At 46.9% G+C, this 17,392-nt stretch overlaps 1 protein-coding gene across 2 annotated transcripts in view; it reads left to right on the plus strand.

Moving 5' to 3' along the window:
• HUNK (hormonally up-regulated Neu-associated kinase) overlaps positions 1 to 16,204 on the plus strand; it is a 37,786-nt gene extending 21,582 nt beyond the window's left edge. Inside the window, exons 4-10 of one of the 2 annotated variants that reach the window (XM_033053302.2) lie at positions 1,391 to 1,526; positions 1,745 to 1,872; positions 5,068 to 5,203; positions 8,061 to 8,229; positions 8,735 to 8,818; positions 12,773 to 12,953; positions 14,621 to 16,204. In XM_033053302.2, the coding sequence (XP_032909193.1) occupies positions 1,391 to 1,526; positions 1,745 to 1,872; positions 5,068 to 5,203; positions 8,061 to 8,229; positions 8,735 to 8,818; positions 12,773 to 12,953; positions 14,621 to 15,264 (1,478 nt within the window). In that variant the 3' untranslated portion in view covers positions 15,265 to 16,204. The remainder of the gene's footprint in view (positions 1 to 1,390; positions 1,527 to 1,744; positions 1,873 to 5,067; positions 5,204 to 8,060; positions 8,230 to 8,734; positions 8,819 to 12,772; positions 12,954 to 14,620) is intronic. The other variant, XM_033053303.2, reaches the window with a different exon arrangement.
• Positions 16,205 to 17,392: the final 1,188 nt, after the last annotated feature.

The raw sequence follows: 17,392 nt of genomic DNA on the forward strand, positions 1-17,392 counted from the left end.
GCTTCTTGAAAGGGAGAGAGGCAGACAGGGGCAGGGAGGTTATCAGTGCTGGTGGTCACACTGTCCTCATCAAGATCAGCAGTGCATCCCTAATAAAAATAATAAAAATCACACTGTGATCATGATGTGCTGACACAGTGTTAACAGCAATATTCTCATTTCCATGGCTATGAAATCCCTGTCCCCAGCATGCCTCTATTTGCAAACATTCTGCATTTCAACAGGGCAAAAAAGGCATAGCAGCTGAAATGAATGAGCTGAAGGAAGAGAATAAAGGGTTGACAACTGAAGCAAATAAGAGAATGAAAACCTCTTGTAGAGTGTCCCTCCATTGATTCTGATGAAGGGATGCAGACTGACACCATCACAGAGTACAGCCCTTCTATCCTGTGATTGTAGAACATTACAATCAAGTCATTTGGAGCTGGTATGACACAGCAGGGTGAGCACCAGAAATAATACTGTGTGGAGATATTTCTGGGAGTTTTTAAAAGTATTTTACACTTGACAGAACTCATCTCAGGCCACAGCTAATGAACACGTTAATTAAGTTAATAGATCCTGTGCAATATTAGTGAAAGCCCCAGGGATGATTAAGCAGTGCCCAGAGATTATTGTTTTCCATCAGAGCAAGGAAATCATCTCGATTCTCCCTCCAGTTTTGACAGTGTTCTCCAGGAAAGCCCCAGTGAGCCTCTTTAGCTGTGGAAGATGGTGATTCCTGTCTTCCAGTCCCTGTGATAATTGCATTTTTTTTTGCAAGCATTTTTGTATCTTTGCCTGGTTTAGTAAGGGAAGGAGGCTTATGTGTCTGCCCTGCCAAGGGTGCTTCTAATGCCTTGAGGTACTCCTCAAATTTCAGCCAAATTTGATTTTCAGCAGGGTGAAAACTAAAGGACAGGATAGCACTGCAAGTCCCGTGCAAATGAGTGTGCAGGTAAGGAAAGGAGCCACAAATTAATGACTGAGAGAGGATATTGATGAATTAATCAGATATTAGTGTTCTTAGTAAAGGTGGTTGTCAGAGATTCACAGAATATTCTGAGTTGGAGAGGACCCACAAGGATCAACGAGTCCAGCTGTTAATAAATGGGATTTGTTGTTCCCTAAACCCATCTCAGCCTGCAGCCACACCTGCACTGGAGCAGACAGGAGGGAAATTTTGGGATATTTGTTGTTTTTTTGTTCTAAGGCTCTTCTCACTGTTTGTGGAAACCTCTGGTGACTTAGCACCTCGTAGAAGCAAATTGTGTAAAATTTTTGCATGTGGATGAGTCTCCTTAGGGAGTTCATTGCTTGGCTTTTAGAAAAAAATGTTCTTTTTAACTTGTGCTCTAGCACAGTTTGGCTGTGTCTGTCTTTCGTAACTCTGTCTCTGTGCCTTTCACAGACTTTGGATTGAGCAACTGTGCAGGAATTTTGGGTTATTCTGATCCCTTCAGCACCCAGTGTGGGAGCCCAGCATATGCAGCCCCTGAACTTCTGGCGAGGAAGAAATACGGGCCCAAAATAGACGTCTGGTCCATGTGAGTTACTTCTGGAGTTTATAATTGTTATTGCAAAGAGCAGGGACATCTCCAGCTGGATCAGGAGCCCCCTTCAGCCTGACCTGAAATGTTCTCAGAGATGGGGCATCAACCCTGCAGTAGCTGTCAGACATTAGAGATGAAGTGCAGTCTCCAAAAGCTCAATTTTTCCTTGTTCCTGATAATTTGGGTTTCTTTCTCTGCCTGTTTTCTTTCAGTGGGGTGAACATGTATGCCATGCTGACTGGAACACTGCCCTTCACTGTGGAGCCATTCAGCTTGAGAGCCTTATACCAAAAAATGGTGGACAAAGAGATGAACCCCTTTCCCACCCAGCTCTCCTCAGGTAATCCAGGGGGAATGCTGGGATCCAGTGGGTCAGAGCTGCTGCATGGAATTATGGATTGTGAGCCAAGCTGCTGGCTTGTGCTAATTGGGAAAAGTTCCTTTTTTGGCCTCTGAAAGACCTGCAGGAGTTGATGTAGCAGAATTCCTTTTGCTTTGACTTCTGGAGAAGCACCAAGATGTGCTGAATATGAGAGAAGGAGCAGATCTGTGAAATTCTGTGGATTTGCTTTTGTAGAGCAGTTGTAGAGCAGTTTTGCACATCCAGAAGATGCAAGGACAGATGAACAGATTATTTTGGAATAACAGATTCCTGGGCATTATCATGACTGAAGTTAAGTGATAAACTGCCTCAAATGACCTCCCATTTATTATGGAATAATGACACACACTCAGAAAGCTATTTTGGGACAGTTACCTGGGATAACCTTTGTGTGTTCACTAAATGCAAAATAGTTGATGTATTAGTATTAGAAATATTAATTCCTGATTCAGAGCCATGTCACTAGGCAACAGAATCACTTCTCAGCTTGCAGCAAGGCCACTGTCAGCATTTGGAACAAGCTCTGTTTGGTAGCTGGCTTTTATTTTTTCTGCCAGATTTCTTGTCCGTGGAGAGCTTCCGTCTCCTTCCCTGGCAGCCTGTTTGCAAAGGGCTTCTGATGAAATTAAAAGATTGCAAGTGCAAAAAGGAGATGGAAACCCTTGTCAGAGGGTGTAGATGAAAACCCTTGGGAATTGAGTCACAAGGTGGATGCTCCAAGTGCAGATTTAGGGTTCCACCTAAGGCCAGGCCCAGAGTCGCAGAAAAGATAACACTGCTTTTGGCAGGCTTTGTTTTTCTGTTTCATCCATCTTGCCATCTAACTGGAGATCAGATTTTCTCTCTGGAGCAGCTGTAGCTCACTTGACACTGTGTTCCCCAGGGAAGGCAGGACTTTGTTTATCCTGTGAGAGCTCCAGCAGCCTGGGCTTGCAGAGATGATGGCGAATTAATGGACTGGATTTAAACACGTTAACCTTTGCCCACAAAGGTACCCATCAGTCCCTGACCCTCGTGAGCTCAGTGACACAGCACACTGTGATTTAGGGTGACATTTATTCCTGGCTTTGGGTCACTGGGTAGAAACTCTGTTCTGGGAATTGTGGTGCTTGTTAACTTCTTGGGTTTGTGCACCTTTTATTGCAACCGGGTCGTAATTTCCGTAAATTCATCTACAAAGCGCAGAATTTTTACAGGAGTCTGTTTCACACAGCCAGGACCTTGTCTTTCAATATTTAATTTCCTGGTTACTGAACACACAGCCCTTAATGCCCATATGCTCAGTCTTATCACTGAGCAGGAAAACACTTCACTTGTGTGACCCAAAATGCTGGTGAGCACCTGAAACAACCTGGGCAGCAAAACAGGGAAATTTTGGAGTTGGTGTTTGATTTTCCCACTTAGGGACCTGTTTCTCATTAAGCCTCTTGAACAGCAGCTATCTGGTTATTGATTTTAGGTGACCAGAGGTCAGATGCTCAGGAAGTTGGTGTTCACCTTGCATATATTCCTTTTCCTTCTTGTTTGCTCCCTGGGGAAATAATTTTGCTGTTCACAGCTGTGTGGCTTAGCTGGAAAATCTCCTCCTGCCATCCCAGCTCAAATCAGCCAAGGTGCTGCTGCTCCTCTCTGTTACCCAGCTCTGGGAGCTGCCAGGGGGGGAACTCCACTCCAGAATTAATTTCTCCAGCCTGAATCTGTTGATCTGTGGCACTTCACAAGCTTTATTTAATTAGTTTGCCTTTTGGCAAGGGTGGGGGTGGAGAAGTTGGATTTTTAAGGAGAGGTTGGGTGATTTGGAGATCATGGTGGGTTTGGGGAGAGGGATTTCTCTGGCTCTGAGCCAATGGGATGTGGGAGGTTTCTAACACAGACACGGGGGGAAGCACTGGAGCGAGAGGGGATTAAATGGGAGAACAAGGGTTTGTTGTTTGCTGTAGTGGGGGTGAAGAAAGGGCACACCAGGCACACAGAGCAGCTTCCAGCAAGTTTGGGAACTCAGATGTAGGCTCTTCCTGCTGCTCCTGCAGGATAATAACAAAAAGTACTGGAGAGTATTTAAGTAAAGCATCTCACATAAATCACTGGTTTGTGAAGAGAGAGATTAGAAAAATGCCTGGCTGAACTGTTAAATACAGTGTAATAAGCCTCTCTTGCACATCTGAGCTTCTTGACACAGAGAGAGCCCTCTCTCCATCTGAAACCTGATTTTTGCAGGATATTGTACATTGAGGTTGCTCAGGTTGTTGGGAGTTTGGGTCCAACCTGTTGGGTCTAACCCTGATTTATTTAGGGAGAAGCCCTCCCTTCCTCATCCTCCACGCTCCCCTGGTGCACCAGGTCCCATCCCACCGTGGTGTCACCAGCAGGTGTTTTATTCTCCTTAAATTGCATGTAGGAGCTGTGAAATCTAGCCTTGAGAATTTGAGGAATAATGAACCAGACCTAGACCCATCTCAGAGGGATATTTCTTGTGAAACTTCAGGCAGATCACTTGATTTCATTGCTCCTGATCACGTAAGAAGCACATGACTTAAAAATTGAGCGTTTGCAAGAAACTCGGGAGGAGTGGCTGAATGTCATTGAAAGTTGAAGGTTCAGGATAACAAAGCAAAGCCTGTTAATTTTGCTGTGCTCTTTTAATTTGGCTAAAACCTTCTGCAGCTGATGGTGGGTTGGATGGAAGCCAGAGAATTTATCCTTATCATATCAAGGGGAGCCAAATTTGCTGTGCCTCCCTTCCCAGGTCTGCATCCCGTCCCTGCCCCCCACTCACCCCTGGTCCATCTCCTTCCAATTTGGAGCAGGGTGATTTGTCTCTGACCTGGCTCCAGCCTCTTGCCCTCACGTGGGAATTAAATGTTGGCTCATCTGCTCCAAAACTTCAAATGAGCTCTGAGACAAAAAGCACTTCTCCCCCTCTCCTTTATAACTCTATAAATCATTGTGACCGTAAATCACTGTTTGTTTTAGTTACTAATCCCTTATCAGTTCTTCCATTTTCCCAAGGACTTTGGAGCAGGCAGTAAGGAAAACGTTCCTTTTTAGTGTGCTCTTGTTCGGGCCACACACCTCTAGTACCTCATGTCCTGTTCAAGTCCTAAAGCAGGTGACAGAGCTGTTGTTTGGGGTTTTCCCTTGATCTCTCCACAGCTGCCATCAACTTCCTGCGCTCTCTGCTGGAGCCAGACCCTGCCAAGAGACCAAACATCCAGCAAGCCCTGGCAAACCGCTGGCTCAACGAGAACTACCCTGGCAGAGCACCCCCCAATGTCACCTACCCCAACAGGTACAGCAGGGAGGGGAAAACCTGCCAGGGTGTGCATTACTTTGTTGTTCCAGTTCCTCTCGTGTGACAGATCCTAGGAACTGCTTCTGTGAACCCATAATAAAGATTGTTGAGATTGGCCCTGTGTTGCTTGGAAGCTGCAATTACAGTGCCTTATTTGCAGGGTGGGCTGGGGTGCAGATCTTCTGATTCATTTGCTGCAGGAATGGGGAGTTGTGACAGGCAGTTCTGATCTCCTCCTGGTTGGTCAGTGCAGACCCTCTGCCTGTTTGTGAGTGGGCTAGGGAAATGTGCAGACCATGGTGAGAAAGGTCAGAGATTAATGGTCTTGCTTTGTTGGTTGTTGCACCCTGCGCCCTGCTGAATACGTGACAAAAAGCAGGCAGAGAACAAATCTCACGGTCAGTCAAACATCCAGCCAGGGAAAAAGAAAGAAGGGAAGATACTTGTGGTCCAGCTTGGTTAGAAATAACCTTGCTGGACTTTAAACAGTGTGGAGTTGCAGTCAGTGGAGAGAAATAAGGGCACTTTTTACATAAGGATTCAGCAGACTTCTCTCTGATTCTGCCTTAGGATGACTTTGTGCCCTGGAGATACCTGTTCCTCTCCAGTGACTGCAAATGAAGCCTCAGGCAGCTCACTTGGAGTTACATGTCTGGATTTGATCAGATAAAACCTCCTTCCTGTATCAAAGCCCTCCAGCTGTGTCTCATACACCACCCAGGACCTGCAGGATTCACTGGCTCAAAGGCCAAGCAGCACCAAGGCACAGAGAGCAACCCAAAGCCTAATTTTGGTGCTTAAAACCCAACAGTGCTGCAGAATTTCTGTGCTGACTTGGCTGAGAGGAGAGTCCCTGAATGAAGATCATAACTTCCCCTCCTTCAGTTGCCAGGAACCAGATGTGGTGCCTTGACAGGGGCTGCAGGTGCCCCGATTAAGCAGCAGATATTTCCCTTCCAGGGGCAGCACTTTGGAGAACCCTGTGACTGTGCCATTCCTGGACCTGAGGATGGATGGATGGATGGATGGATGGATGGATGGATGGATGGATGGATGGATGGATGGATGGATGGATGTCAAGCAGCTTGGATGCCTGGGGATATCACTGGATCCATCCCCTGAAATGAGGAGGGCATTATATCCCCAGGATATAAAGGTGGCCCCTGTGATGAATTGTTTCCCAAAGGATGAGAACAGGCAGATCTATTCTCTCGACATCACTCCTCCAAATTTAGGGGATATGTGAAGCTCTAAAGGATAAAAGCTTTTAAAGAGATTCTTTCTTTATTTTTTTAAAAAATAATATTACTTTTGTTTCATTATTTGATGTCCCAGGCTTGACCTACCTAGACTTTGTCATATTGGAGCTTGGTAGGGAGAATAATCTGCAAAGTTTTGAATATTTAAAGATGTGGCTTGGCTCCTTTTGAGCTTGTCTCAAAGTACCACTTGAGCCAGCTTCCATGGAATTTCTCCAATTTTTCCTTGGTGTGCAGATACAGATAAGGTGTGGTGAAATAGTGTGTGAAAAGCCACTGCTGAATTTGCAAAGAATCAATTCCTCTTTTAACTGACACAGAAGGAATTGTGTTATGCTCTTGCAGTGCCCTTCCACTACTCTGGGGTGTAACACCCATTGTTCCCAAGACAGGAGCATGGTAGGAAGGGAAGAGCATGGAGATAAGGTGGGAGAACAGCAGAAGCTGCATTTTCAGGAGAATATTTTCCCAGGCTTTTTGTAGGCTTCCTTTTGTTAGAGAGATTCCCTGAAGGCAAGCAAAAATTTCCCATTTTGCTGAGCACTTCAAGTCGAAATTGCTTGCATTTCTTTTGCTGCCCAGATGTCTCAACATGCAGTGGCCAAGATAAGTTTTGCTTTTGAACTTGTGGAAAAAAGACCCAACCCCAAGCATTCCTTAGGGGCAGAACGAGTGTTCATAAGCAGAGGGAACAAAGGAAATGAGTTATTTGAGATTTCCCAGACTGTGTTTGACATCTTGTCTGTCAGAGCGGGGGCAGGAGTGGGAAAGGTGGGGAGGGATCCCTTGGAAGGGGGAATCTTGTAAAATGAGATCCCTCTGATATTGGGGTTGGTATTATGAGTGAGGAATATCCTCTAGAAACAACTGGAACCCAGCATTTCTCTGGAGATGATGGGTACCTCTGGGAAGCTGGCCAGCCCATTTAGAGGTCTAAATAGGAGGAGAGTTCTTTGGAAAAATCTGGTTTTAACTCTGGTTTTAATTCGGCCAATGCTTTGGTATTTCCACAAGACCTCTGTTCTGCTTTTCCCTCAGCCTTGGCTGAGGCTGTTCCAGGCTTTATAGAAGAGAGAGACATAAATATGGCTTGTACTTGTGACAGGGAGGTAACAGCAGCGTTGCCACCATTCTGAGCTGCAGGAATAATCCTGTACATCCCCTTTCTCCAGCAGGAAATTAATTCCCTAGCTGATTAGTGCATGGATACTGTGCAGCAGGTAAAGGGGTGAAGCTCAGAGCTCTGCTGTTTGATTACAGGGAAAGGGACTTTTCAGAAAGCCACATCTGGGTTGGATTTTACCTCTTTTCCTTCAAAACCAGCTCATCTTGATGATTTTCGGTGGTCAGGTGTAGGGTAACAAATGGCCCGAGCATCACGGTGCCATTTCCCACCAGGGATGGACGTGGGGGACAAAGTCCTGTCCATTCAGCTTCCTGCAGATCCTGTGCTCCCAGATACCTGTCCTTTCCCTGCCTGCTCGTGGCAGAAGGGAACCAATCACCCCCAAGTTACTGAGCCCTTGGGGCTTCCTCTTGGTGCTCTGCCACGGAGGGGACAGCCCAAAAATCCTGCTGTGGCTCTCCCTGTGCAGGATTCACCTGGAGGACCTCAGCCAGAGCGTGCTGCTGCACATGACCGAGAAGCTGGGCTACAAGAACAGCGATGTCATCAACACTGTGCTGTCCAACAGGGCCAGCCACACGCTGGCCATCTACTTCCTGCTCAACAAGAAGCTGGAGCGCTACCTGGCCAGCCTCAGGGTGAGCACTGCTGGGGCAGGAGGGGGCAGAAGGGCTCCCAGTGGCCTGGCTTGCTGGCATTTCATCCTACAGCATCACAGAATATCCCAGGAGTCATCCCCTGTGAAGTGCTGTGTCCCTGTGTTGAGATAGTTCTGCTGCTTGGAGTACCAAGAGCACAATTTATTGAGTCGGGACATCAAGAAGCAGCTTAAGAGCTCTTAAACTTATTTAGCTTTTAAGTGAAAACTCAGCTGGAAGTTTTACCAGATGTTATCTCCCTGAGCACGGCTTGAGCCTTCCAATTTGACAACATCTTAGTTTTTTTCCTTCCCTCAGTCTTTTTCACGTTAGTGATGATGCCACCGATGATATTTAAAATGTAATGGACCAAGTCCATCATCTCTGTAAGGTGATGCTCCCCTGCTGAATGCCAGGAGTGGGTACAGTCCATTAAGCAGTAATTAACATTTGTTTTCTCTAATTATCTTACATGTTTTGCTCTTCTGTGCTTTTCTCTCCACAGAAGGCTGAAGGCCAGGATGGTATTTGCCACAAGAACCAGCTGTACCAGATAGAAAAATACAAGGCAAATAAAGACTCCTATGAGGTAAAGCTCACCAAAGCTTGTTGAAGTGCTTTGAAAGCAGATTGAGTTTGAGCATCCTTGGTGATTGTGATTAAAGTGATGGGTTTGTGGACCTGTGGAGAAAAGAAAGACCTGTGGTCTTGCCCGTGCAACTCCCTTTATTATTTCTTTTTCAAAGAAACAAATAGTAACCCTTAGAGAGGAAACAGAAAGGTGACTTTCAGGTTTTTTTAAGAAATTAAATGTTTTTAAATCTCCATTTTTGGCAAAATGATGCAAACACAGGGGGCTCCATAGCTTCATTCTGGGGTGCAAGCTGCTGGTGTTATAAAAAGATGAAAACTGAGTGTTCTTCAGGCTCTGAGCCTTGACACCTTGGTGCTGTAGGACACAGAGCTGAGTGACAGCCAGGGTGACTCACCTGGTGTCCTGGGCCAACCCTGGCTCGGCTGCCAGGAGCTGTATTAGCACAACACTCTTCAAAGTCAATTTTCTCTGCTCCTGAGCAGAAGTGATGCGGGATCAGCCTGCTGCATCATGAAGGAATTCCCTTGGGCACACAAAAGATTTGCTCTGTCGGTCTCCAGCCTTCTTGCCTGCAAGCAGAGAAGGTATTTTGTATTAAATCATGGCTGGATTTTTCTTCCCTGGCTGATTCCTTGCCAAGCACTGAAATTACAGGAGTAATATGAGCTGTGCAAGCCTTCCCTGCCAACACAAAGAGCAGCATTCTTGAGGAGTGTGCCTGTTCCCAAAGCTGCTCCTCAGCACTGGATTGATGATCTAATTGCAGGGGCAGATTTGTGTCGTGGCTGGTTTTGTTTATTGTAAAGGCTGCTTGCAAGACAAGCTGAACTGCAAGCCAGATGGAAATATCAGGGCAAAGTATTTATTATTTTCTTGAATACATCAAAACTGTCTTAGTTGCAGTGGATAGACTCAATGAATATGATATTTCACAAAGCTCTCACAACTTACTCAAGCTGTTGCAGGGCAGCATTCCCTGGAAACAGGGCAGGTTCTGGGAGCTGAGTACTTCAGATCCTGCATAATAATAACAACAATAATAATAATAACATAATAATGATAACATAATAATAATATCAACAATATAATAATAATAATAGTAATAATAATGGTAACAGCCTGTTCTCCTGCTGCATGGGCACAGAGTGTGGAAGTACAGGCCAGGTTGGGGAGGGTGTCCCTGCCCAGGATAGAGGGTGGAGATGGGCTCTGAGCTTGGGAAGGGTAATGAGCTGGAGATGGAATCCCCTGATGCCTCCCCACCATTTCCAGAGCAGGAATTGGGAGCCACTGGTCCCTAGGCAGGCACTGCGGCCGAGCAGAGCTGCAGGTTGCCATGGGAATAAGAGGGGGAGGGATGGTCAGCTCTGGCTTCAGCAGACCTGGAATTTCTCCCACCTCTCTCCAGCCATGGGAAATAAAGGTTTGGCTTCAGGGGCTGCCAGCAGCTGAGGCAGGCAAGGGCACAAGGGCAGTGGTCATGTCCTGCCCCTCTTCTCCACTGCTGTGGGGGTTTCCAGGCTGGTGTCACTGCAGGGAGCAGGCAGGAGGCCAGGGCTCTCCCCATCTCTTTATGGGTGGAAGGGGTCTTGGGATGAGCGAATCCAGGGGACCCAGTGGGCTCAGATGTGGAATTTGCAATTTTCACAAACTGGTGTCCTTGTCCTATCACCGTGCCAGACATAGCCAAGGCAAATACCCTTTATCTGCCTTTCAAATCCATTGCTGGGACTAAGAGTAGGTTTGAGGGTCAAGGTCAGGACAGGAAATAGCAGAGGATGATGTAATTCCCAACCTATTCAAGTACAACATACCGGTACAGCTCCTGCATGATGGGACAGAGGGACACAGCCGAGCACTCTGCAGTGCAGAGGGAACTTTTGTAACTCCCCTGGATGAAATCTTCCTTCCCTTTTCAAATATAAGTGCCTGGCACCTTGGGGAGCTCAGGACTTTGGTGCTGAGCCTCTCCCAGCCATGGTCATTAAGGAGCAATCTTAGCAGTTTCAGAAATACTTCTAAGACAATTTGCAGTGTTCATCCAGCGTGAAGTAATTAATTGCCAGCACCGGATTTGTGGATTTCCTGTGCCAGGGGTGCTTTAATTGTGTGTTGCTGTGGCTGAGAGAATGCACCAGCAGGGAGAGGGCAAAGGCAGGAGCACTTGGCAGGTGAGGAGCTGCAGCTTGGCTCGTGCTCCGTCAGGCTAAAAATACTGCAGCCCTGGAACGTCCTGCTCTCAGGCAGAGGCTGCAGCAACCAGCACACAGATCCTTCCTCACCTATCCAAAATAGCAGACAGCTCCCAAAAATCTGGATTGGCTCCTGTGGGCTTATTATAGTCACCACTTAGTCTCATCCTCACAAGCACCTTTATAAAAAGATCCTGGGGAGAGCCTGGGCTCTGCTGAAGACTCTCTTGAGAGTCAGCAGAGTTTCAGAGCTGTGGGAGGAAAACCAGTGTGGTGGGCTCAAAATCAGCTGTACACCTTCCCCTGGCTGCTGTGGCAGGGTGATATTCCCACTGCATTATTAGTGGTAGTACTGCTGCTGTTGTTTTTGCTGCTGTTGGCACTTCAGCCTCACCAGGAGTGCCTGATCCACGCTGCTGCTCCCAGCATGGCATGGACAGGCACCTCTGCGGGTGGACAAAGGTGTACAGATCCCTGAGGGGCTCCTTTGTGCCTGTGGAAGGGTGAGACAGCTGCAGCTGGCCAGGGGGAAAGGAATTGGAGGTGATAAGGGATGGATGGGGGCAAAAAAATGTGCATGAAGTGAAGCCAGTGAGGAGCTCACAGAGGATCTCAGGTTCTTCTTCTCCCAAGTCACCCACCTAACCGTGTTGATATTAAAACTAAAAACGTTGCTTTATGAGCCACTGAAGGTCTTCTTTCCAACTCTGTAACTCCTGAAAGGTTGCAGAGTCCAGCAGTGCCCAGACACCATCTGTGCAGGGAGCCTGGCTCCATCTGAGCTGGCAGTGTTCATCATCAGTCCAGATTTTTGCCTCTTCCGTGTCTGTCTTGCTTCCAGAGCTGTTTAGTGGCCCAGGAGAATCCAGGTTGTCTTCTGCATCTTTCTTTTCCCCTCTCACATGTTTTTATGCACTTTACTTTGAGGGTTTTCATGGACTCCACGCCAACGAGCTTGCAAAAGAAAATCAAGAGTGGCAGGGCATAATTAGCAGACAAAACACAGGCACATAATTGGGGGAAGGAACTTTCCTTCACTTTTAAAAAAAGACTTGTATTTGCTATTAAAAGTGACCTTTTAATCAGGTGCAGCAAAACATGTTGCTTAGATGAGAACTAGGACCACAAAAACAACCCCAAACCACCAAAACATGTTGCTTAGATGAGAACTAGGACCACAAAAACAACCCCAAAACACCAAAACATGTTTATTAAATGTGAAATAAGACTTTGGGCTCCCCTAGAAATCAGTGGCAGGTAAAGGGTGTTGAGCAGTTTGTTGAATCCAGTGACTGAAAGAAGATGCAGTGGATTTTCACTGTAAAACAGTGCTTTGAAAATTGGTTTACTCTTCAGAGTCCTGCTCCCAGGTTCTGTCTTTCCTCTAAACCTTAAAACTTTGCAGGTCACCATTTTAAATCTCAGAGGGAGTGGAGTAAAGAGAAATCAAGGACTTTTTTTGGTGCTTAAGTAGGGCATTTCAGGTGTGGAGGAGCACAAAGTTTTATCTGCTTTCTCCAAGAGAAGAGCTTTCCTTTTCCTTTAGTTTTCCAAAACCAGCTTTCACACTGGCTGAATGCCAGAGCAGATGGGAGCCATGAAATCATGGCAAACTGATGAGAGGATTTAGTTTCTCTGAGTAGTCAGAGTAAGTTCCTTGTAAATACATAGTACTTAATCCACCTGGTAGGTCTGGGGGTCACTGAAACTTCCCTTGAGTAAACCAAATTGTTCTTGTTTGTTTTACAACCTAAAGGACAAAAAACTCAAAGAGCAAGAAAAGAAAGGGGAGATCCTTCACCGTCAGCTCCCAAAGAAAACTGAGAAAAGTCCAGTTTCATATAGACAGCCTTCTTCCTGTCTTATCTCACAGATCCAGAACACCAAGGCTCTGCTGAAGGACCGGAAAGTCACCAAGGCTGGGGCTCAGGAGAAAGGTCAGTGGGGAAAGGCCAGTGGTGGGTCTGTGTGTGCATGTGTGGTGTGCTGTGCTGTTCCTGAGCCTGTCCTGCCCTGCCTGCTGTGTGTTTGTGAGCAGGGACTCCAGGCTTGAATTCCCTGTCTGGATAATGCCAGCACACGTGGCATGTGTGGAAACTGTGGAGGAGCTCAGCAGGCAGGAGGTGTGGGCAGTCCACACCTGCATGGGAGACACTGAAGAGCAGGAAGGTGATGCAGCCCACTGTCAAATAGGGAGCTGAAGGAGGGGAGGACCCTGCAGAGAGGTGTTGGGAAATGCAGTGATGGAAAATGCTTACTGTGGTTCAGGGGGTTATTCAGAGTGGTGGCTTGTGATGCTTTCGTGCTCATTGTCGTGACTTGATAATTTATCATTTGTTGTGCTCAACGTGGAAAGCATTGTCCAAGTGGTGTCTGGCAGCACAGGAACCTCTGCTGCAAGGAGTCCAGAGAGCTGGTCAGGAATGGGACATACTTCCTGTGAAAAAATGCAAAAAAAAAAAGTCTAAAATGACCATTTTGCTCAGATTTGCTGTCCCTTGTGGGAGGAAGGCACAGAGGGAAGAAAATCTAGTTCATTTTTTTCCCTCTCTATGTTCCTCCCTACTGTTTTGTTCTGAAACCTGAAAATCATGCAGATCTCAGCTAAAGCATTTCTCTGCTTATGGAGACTGTGTTTTGACACATCTTGAATAATGTTGGCCAGTTTTAGAAGGAAGTTGGTCAGATTGGACTTCTTTTTTTACCAGACAAGTGTGAAATTTCATCCTGTTGGTCTCAACCCCTGACAAGACCATCCCTCCACAAGAAATGCACATGAGATTTGTGTCTGAGTGCTGGCAGAGCTGAACTATTTTGGATGCTTTTTAGATGATTTGAGAGCAAGAGAACTGGAATAGCTACCAGTTAATTCAATTAGGGGGACCTGGCAGTCAGGTTCCTTGGACAGCTTTCCATCAAGGCAGCAGAACGTGCTTGCTTGGGCTCAGCTTGGCATAAGGCAGTGCCAGTGTTCTGTAGGAGCTGAGCAGATCTTCTCCACGAGCTGTTTTGTTGGACTGGGCCAAATCCTGCAAGGATTGTTCCATTTATTTTTGGCCCTTGCTGGAGGAAGGTTCTTGCTGAAGCTGATGCAGCAAATCTGTTCCAACCGTAACAGCCTGGATCTGGCCGGTGCTGCTACTCCGCATTTACATGTGTGAAACCAGGAACAGATTTTGTTCCAAAATGCAAGGAGAGCCATCAGGGATTAACTCACTGTGCTCCCCTGTGTCTCTAGGTGTGGCAGTGAGTACAGGCCCAGCAAGAGCCACACAAAGTTGTGCTAAGAGAGGAGGAATGTGAGATTTCTCAGGCGTGGCGTTAGAGGGTGTAATTAATGCAAACAGCTGAAGACATCTGTGGTTTTCATTTTCAAGTCCCTGTCTCAGTTTCAGCACTTTTCCTGCCCGTGAGGAAAAAGGCAGATAAATTCCCCATGAAACAATGGTGTTAGTATGAGGGAGCTGAGTTGGGAGTGCATCCCAGACCCTTGTAGCTGGTGCATTTATCAGGTTCCTGTGTCTGAGGTGCTGCTGCCCAGCAGGGCAGGCAGTGCTGGGAGCTGCAATGTTCTCTTCTGCTTCCTTCTCCCGTTGCTTTGCAGACTCCGGCAGTGGCGTGAGCCCTTTCCACGAGCCCCTGGCACCCAAGATGGGCTGTGTCACTTCCAGCTCCCTGGAATACCTGGAGGTCCAGCAGCCACCCCCCAGGACGCCCCGGCTCCTCAAGAGGCAGGAGTCTCCCCAGCCGGAGCCGTCCCGGATCGGGGGCCAGGCAAAGGACTCCCCTCTCATCCTGAACATTGTGCACTCCTTCGAGTCAGTTGACAGAGAGGACCAAATAGACCAGGTTTCCCCCTCTCACCAGTACAGGATTTTAGGCTCCCCAATGAATTTCCCTTACAAAAGCTCGAGTGAAAGGACACTGTCCCCGCTGTTCCCCCCGGGGAGCACGTCCCCCGTCCACCCCACCCAGGTCTCCTTCACCTACGAAGAGAAAGCGTATCCAGCAAAGGAGGAGGCAGTGTCCCCTACCCAGCTGGTCCCCAGCAACCCCCTGGGCAGCCCAAACTGTGTGAAAAGCAGGGGCAGGTTCCCCATGATGGGGATCGGACAGATGCTGCGGAAGAGGAACCAGAGCATGCAGTCGGCGAGCGAAAAGCCCCTGGAAGCCAGGATGCCTCAGCTGCAGCAGATGAGCCCCACACAGATTTCCTTCAACACAGAGGCTGTCAGTGGCCAGTGTTAGTCTGACACCCTGGGATTTGCACTGCTCTTCTCTGGGATCCACCCTTTTTCTCCTTTAAGCAAGAAGGGAAAGCCACAGGCACGTTGCTGTGACTACGCAGTGGTGCAGCACAGGAAATCGGAGGTTTGCTTGCAAGGGAGGCATTGTCCTACCTATTAAAGTTGAAAGAAAAGGGCTCTGCTCGTGCTGTTAAGAAATACTTGCCTTTGGCACCTGACTGTACAGTAAAACATCCTGCAGGAGCCGCGTGGATCTGTATTCTCACTGCTCCCACCCGGCTGGAAGAGCCGCGAGCACCCAGGGTTTGGTTCCTGCAGGAAATCCGTGGTGCCACGGATGCCGGGCCAGGATCTGTGGTCAGACTGTCCCTGCTCCACACAGCACGTGGTGCTGCTGCAGGTGTTGCTCCTGGGGCAGGGGAGGGGGAAAATCCCAGATGCTCTGGCCAAAGTGAGCTTGCTGACAAGCCCTGCCGAGAAAATGGAGGTGGTAAAAGCTTGAAAAAAACCACGAGTGGTCTAATTCAGAAAAAGTGGGAATATTGGAATTCAAAGCAGATTTTACTGTTAATTACATAAAGTAGGTAACAACTCAATCTCTTTTTTTTCATAAAGAAAACTATGATTTAGTCATGTCACAGGAAACATGATTATTTAAAAACAAGTGGCATCGTGTGGAAATTCACTGCATTAGCCTCTGTTACATCAAGGCAGCATTGGACACACCTGAAGGCTTCTCTGAGACTGCAGTGAATTAAAAAGACTAATAAAGGACACATGAACCTGTACCAAGTTCCTTTTATACTCCAAGGTTGGTAATGTGGTTACCAAAAATTGGGTATTGTAATGAGCAGTGAAGATTAACTTTCTTAAAAGACACCATGTTCTGTATACCAGTCTTGTTTTTCTAAGTAAATGATACATCTGAGAGGTTGGCAACATTTTTTTGGGTTCTGATTCTGTCCTCAAACCATTTCCTATAAATTAGAAGGTTTAGCCAAAGACAAAGACTGCTCTTTTCTCTCGTCTGTACCACCCCTGTGTTCGTGTCTGTGTGTGCAGAGCATCTCAGCAAAGTCTGAACAGTTGGGTCTGAACACTCCTGAGTTCCCCTCACCACTGGAGTTTGGCACTGGAGAGTCCATGTGCATCTAGGGCTCCCACCTCTGAGGGAGCTGTGCTACCTGTTAAATAATACACAAGAAAGCCCAATATGATGAGAAAAGACAGCCCTGAGGCAATTTTATCCATCTTCAGATCCAGAGGTGTTGCATTCTGTTTGTAGAGAGCACCTGTGCATCCCAGGGGAGCATTTTAACTCCTTCATTTATGAACATCATAGCATTTTCATTCTCTTCATGCCAAGAACATGTTTGTGCTGCCAAGCCAGTGGGCAGGGACCACTGAAATCAGGGATCACTGAAATCAGGGATCACTGAAATCAGGGATCACTGAAACCCCCTCTTTGTGGGCATCAGACTCCTCTCATACCCGAACAGATGGCAGATGCTGACTTGAATTACCAACTCAGGTTTATTTGGAACCCAATAAAAGGTTGGGGGAGGCAGGAAAGAGACATGTTTTGGGTTTTTTTTGTTGGTTTGTTTTTGTTGGGGTGGTTTTTTTGTGGAAACACAGGAAATACGTGTAAGAATCAGAATGAAAACAAATGCTAAATCTTATATTTATAGAGAATATATGAGTATTACACTGCTAAAACATACCCATAGTCAGTAGCTATGTACAGTCCAACTGCAGTGACCACAGAAGGGACCTACTGAATATCACAGTGGAAATTCCAGGGGGGGAAAGCTGTATTTGGTACCATCATTAAATATATGTACTTTTTGAACAAGATTACCACAGGCTGCTGACTCTGTTTGCCAGGTCACTGTGTAGCAAAGATAAGCTCAGACAAAAACTACAAGGTTGGATGAGGCTTGGAGCAGCCTGGTCTAGTGGAAGGTTGAGCTCTTTTTCTGGTGTTTGCCTCAGTCTTGGCACCAGCCCTGTCATGAATCTGTTTGACAGCTGAAAATACACCTTACACTTCAGGCTGGGTGTTGGGAGAAGAGCAGTGCTGAGCTTTGGTGCGAGATGGAAACGCCTCTGTGGGGCTTTTCAGAGCT

The sequence above is a fragment of the Catharus ustulatus genome, chromosome 2 (assembly GCF_009819885.2).
Source record: "Catharus ustulatus isolate bCatUst1 chromosome 2, bCatUst1.pri.v2, whole genome shotgun sequence".
Lineage (NCBI taxonomy): Eukaryota > Metazoa > Chordata > Aves > Passeriformes > Turdidae > Catharus > Catharus ustulatus.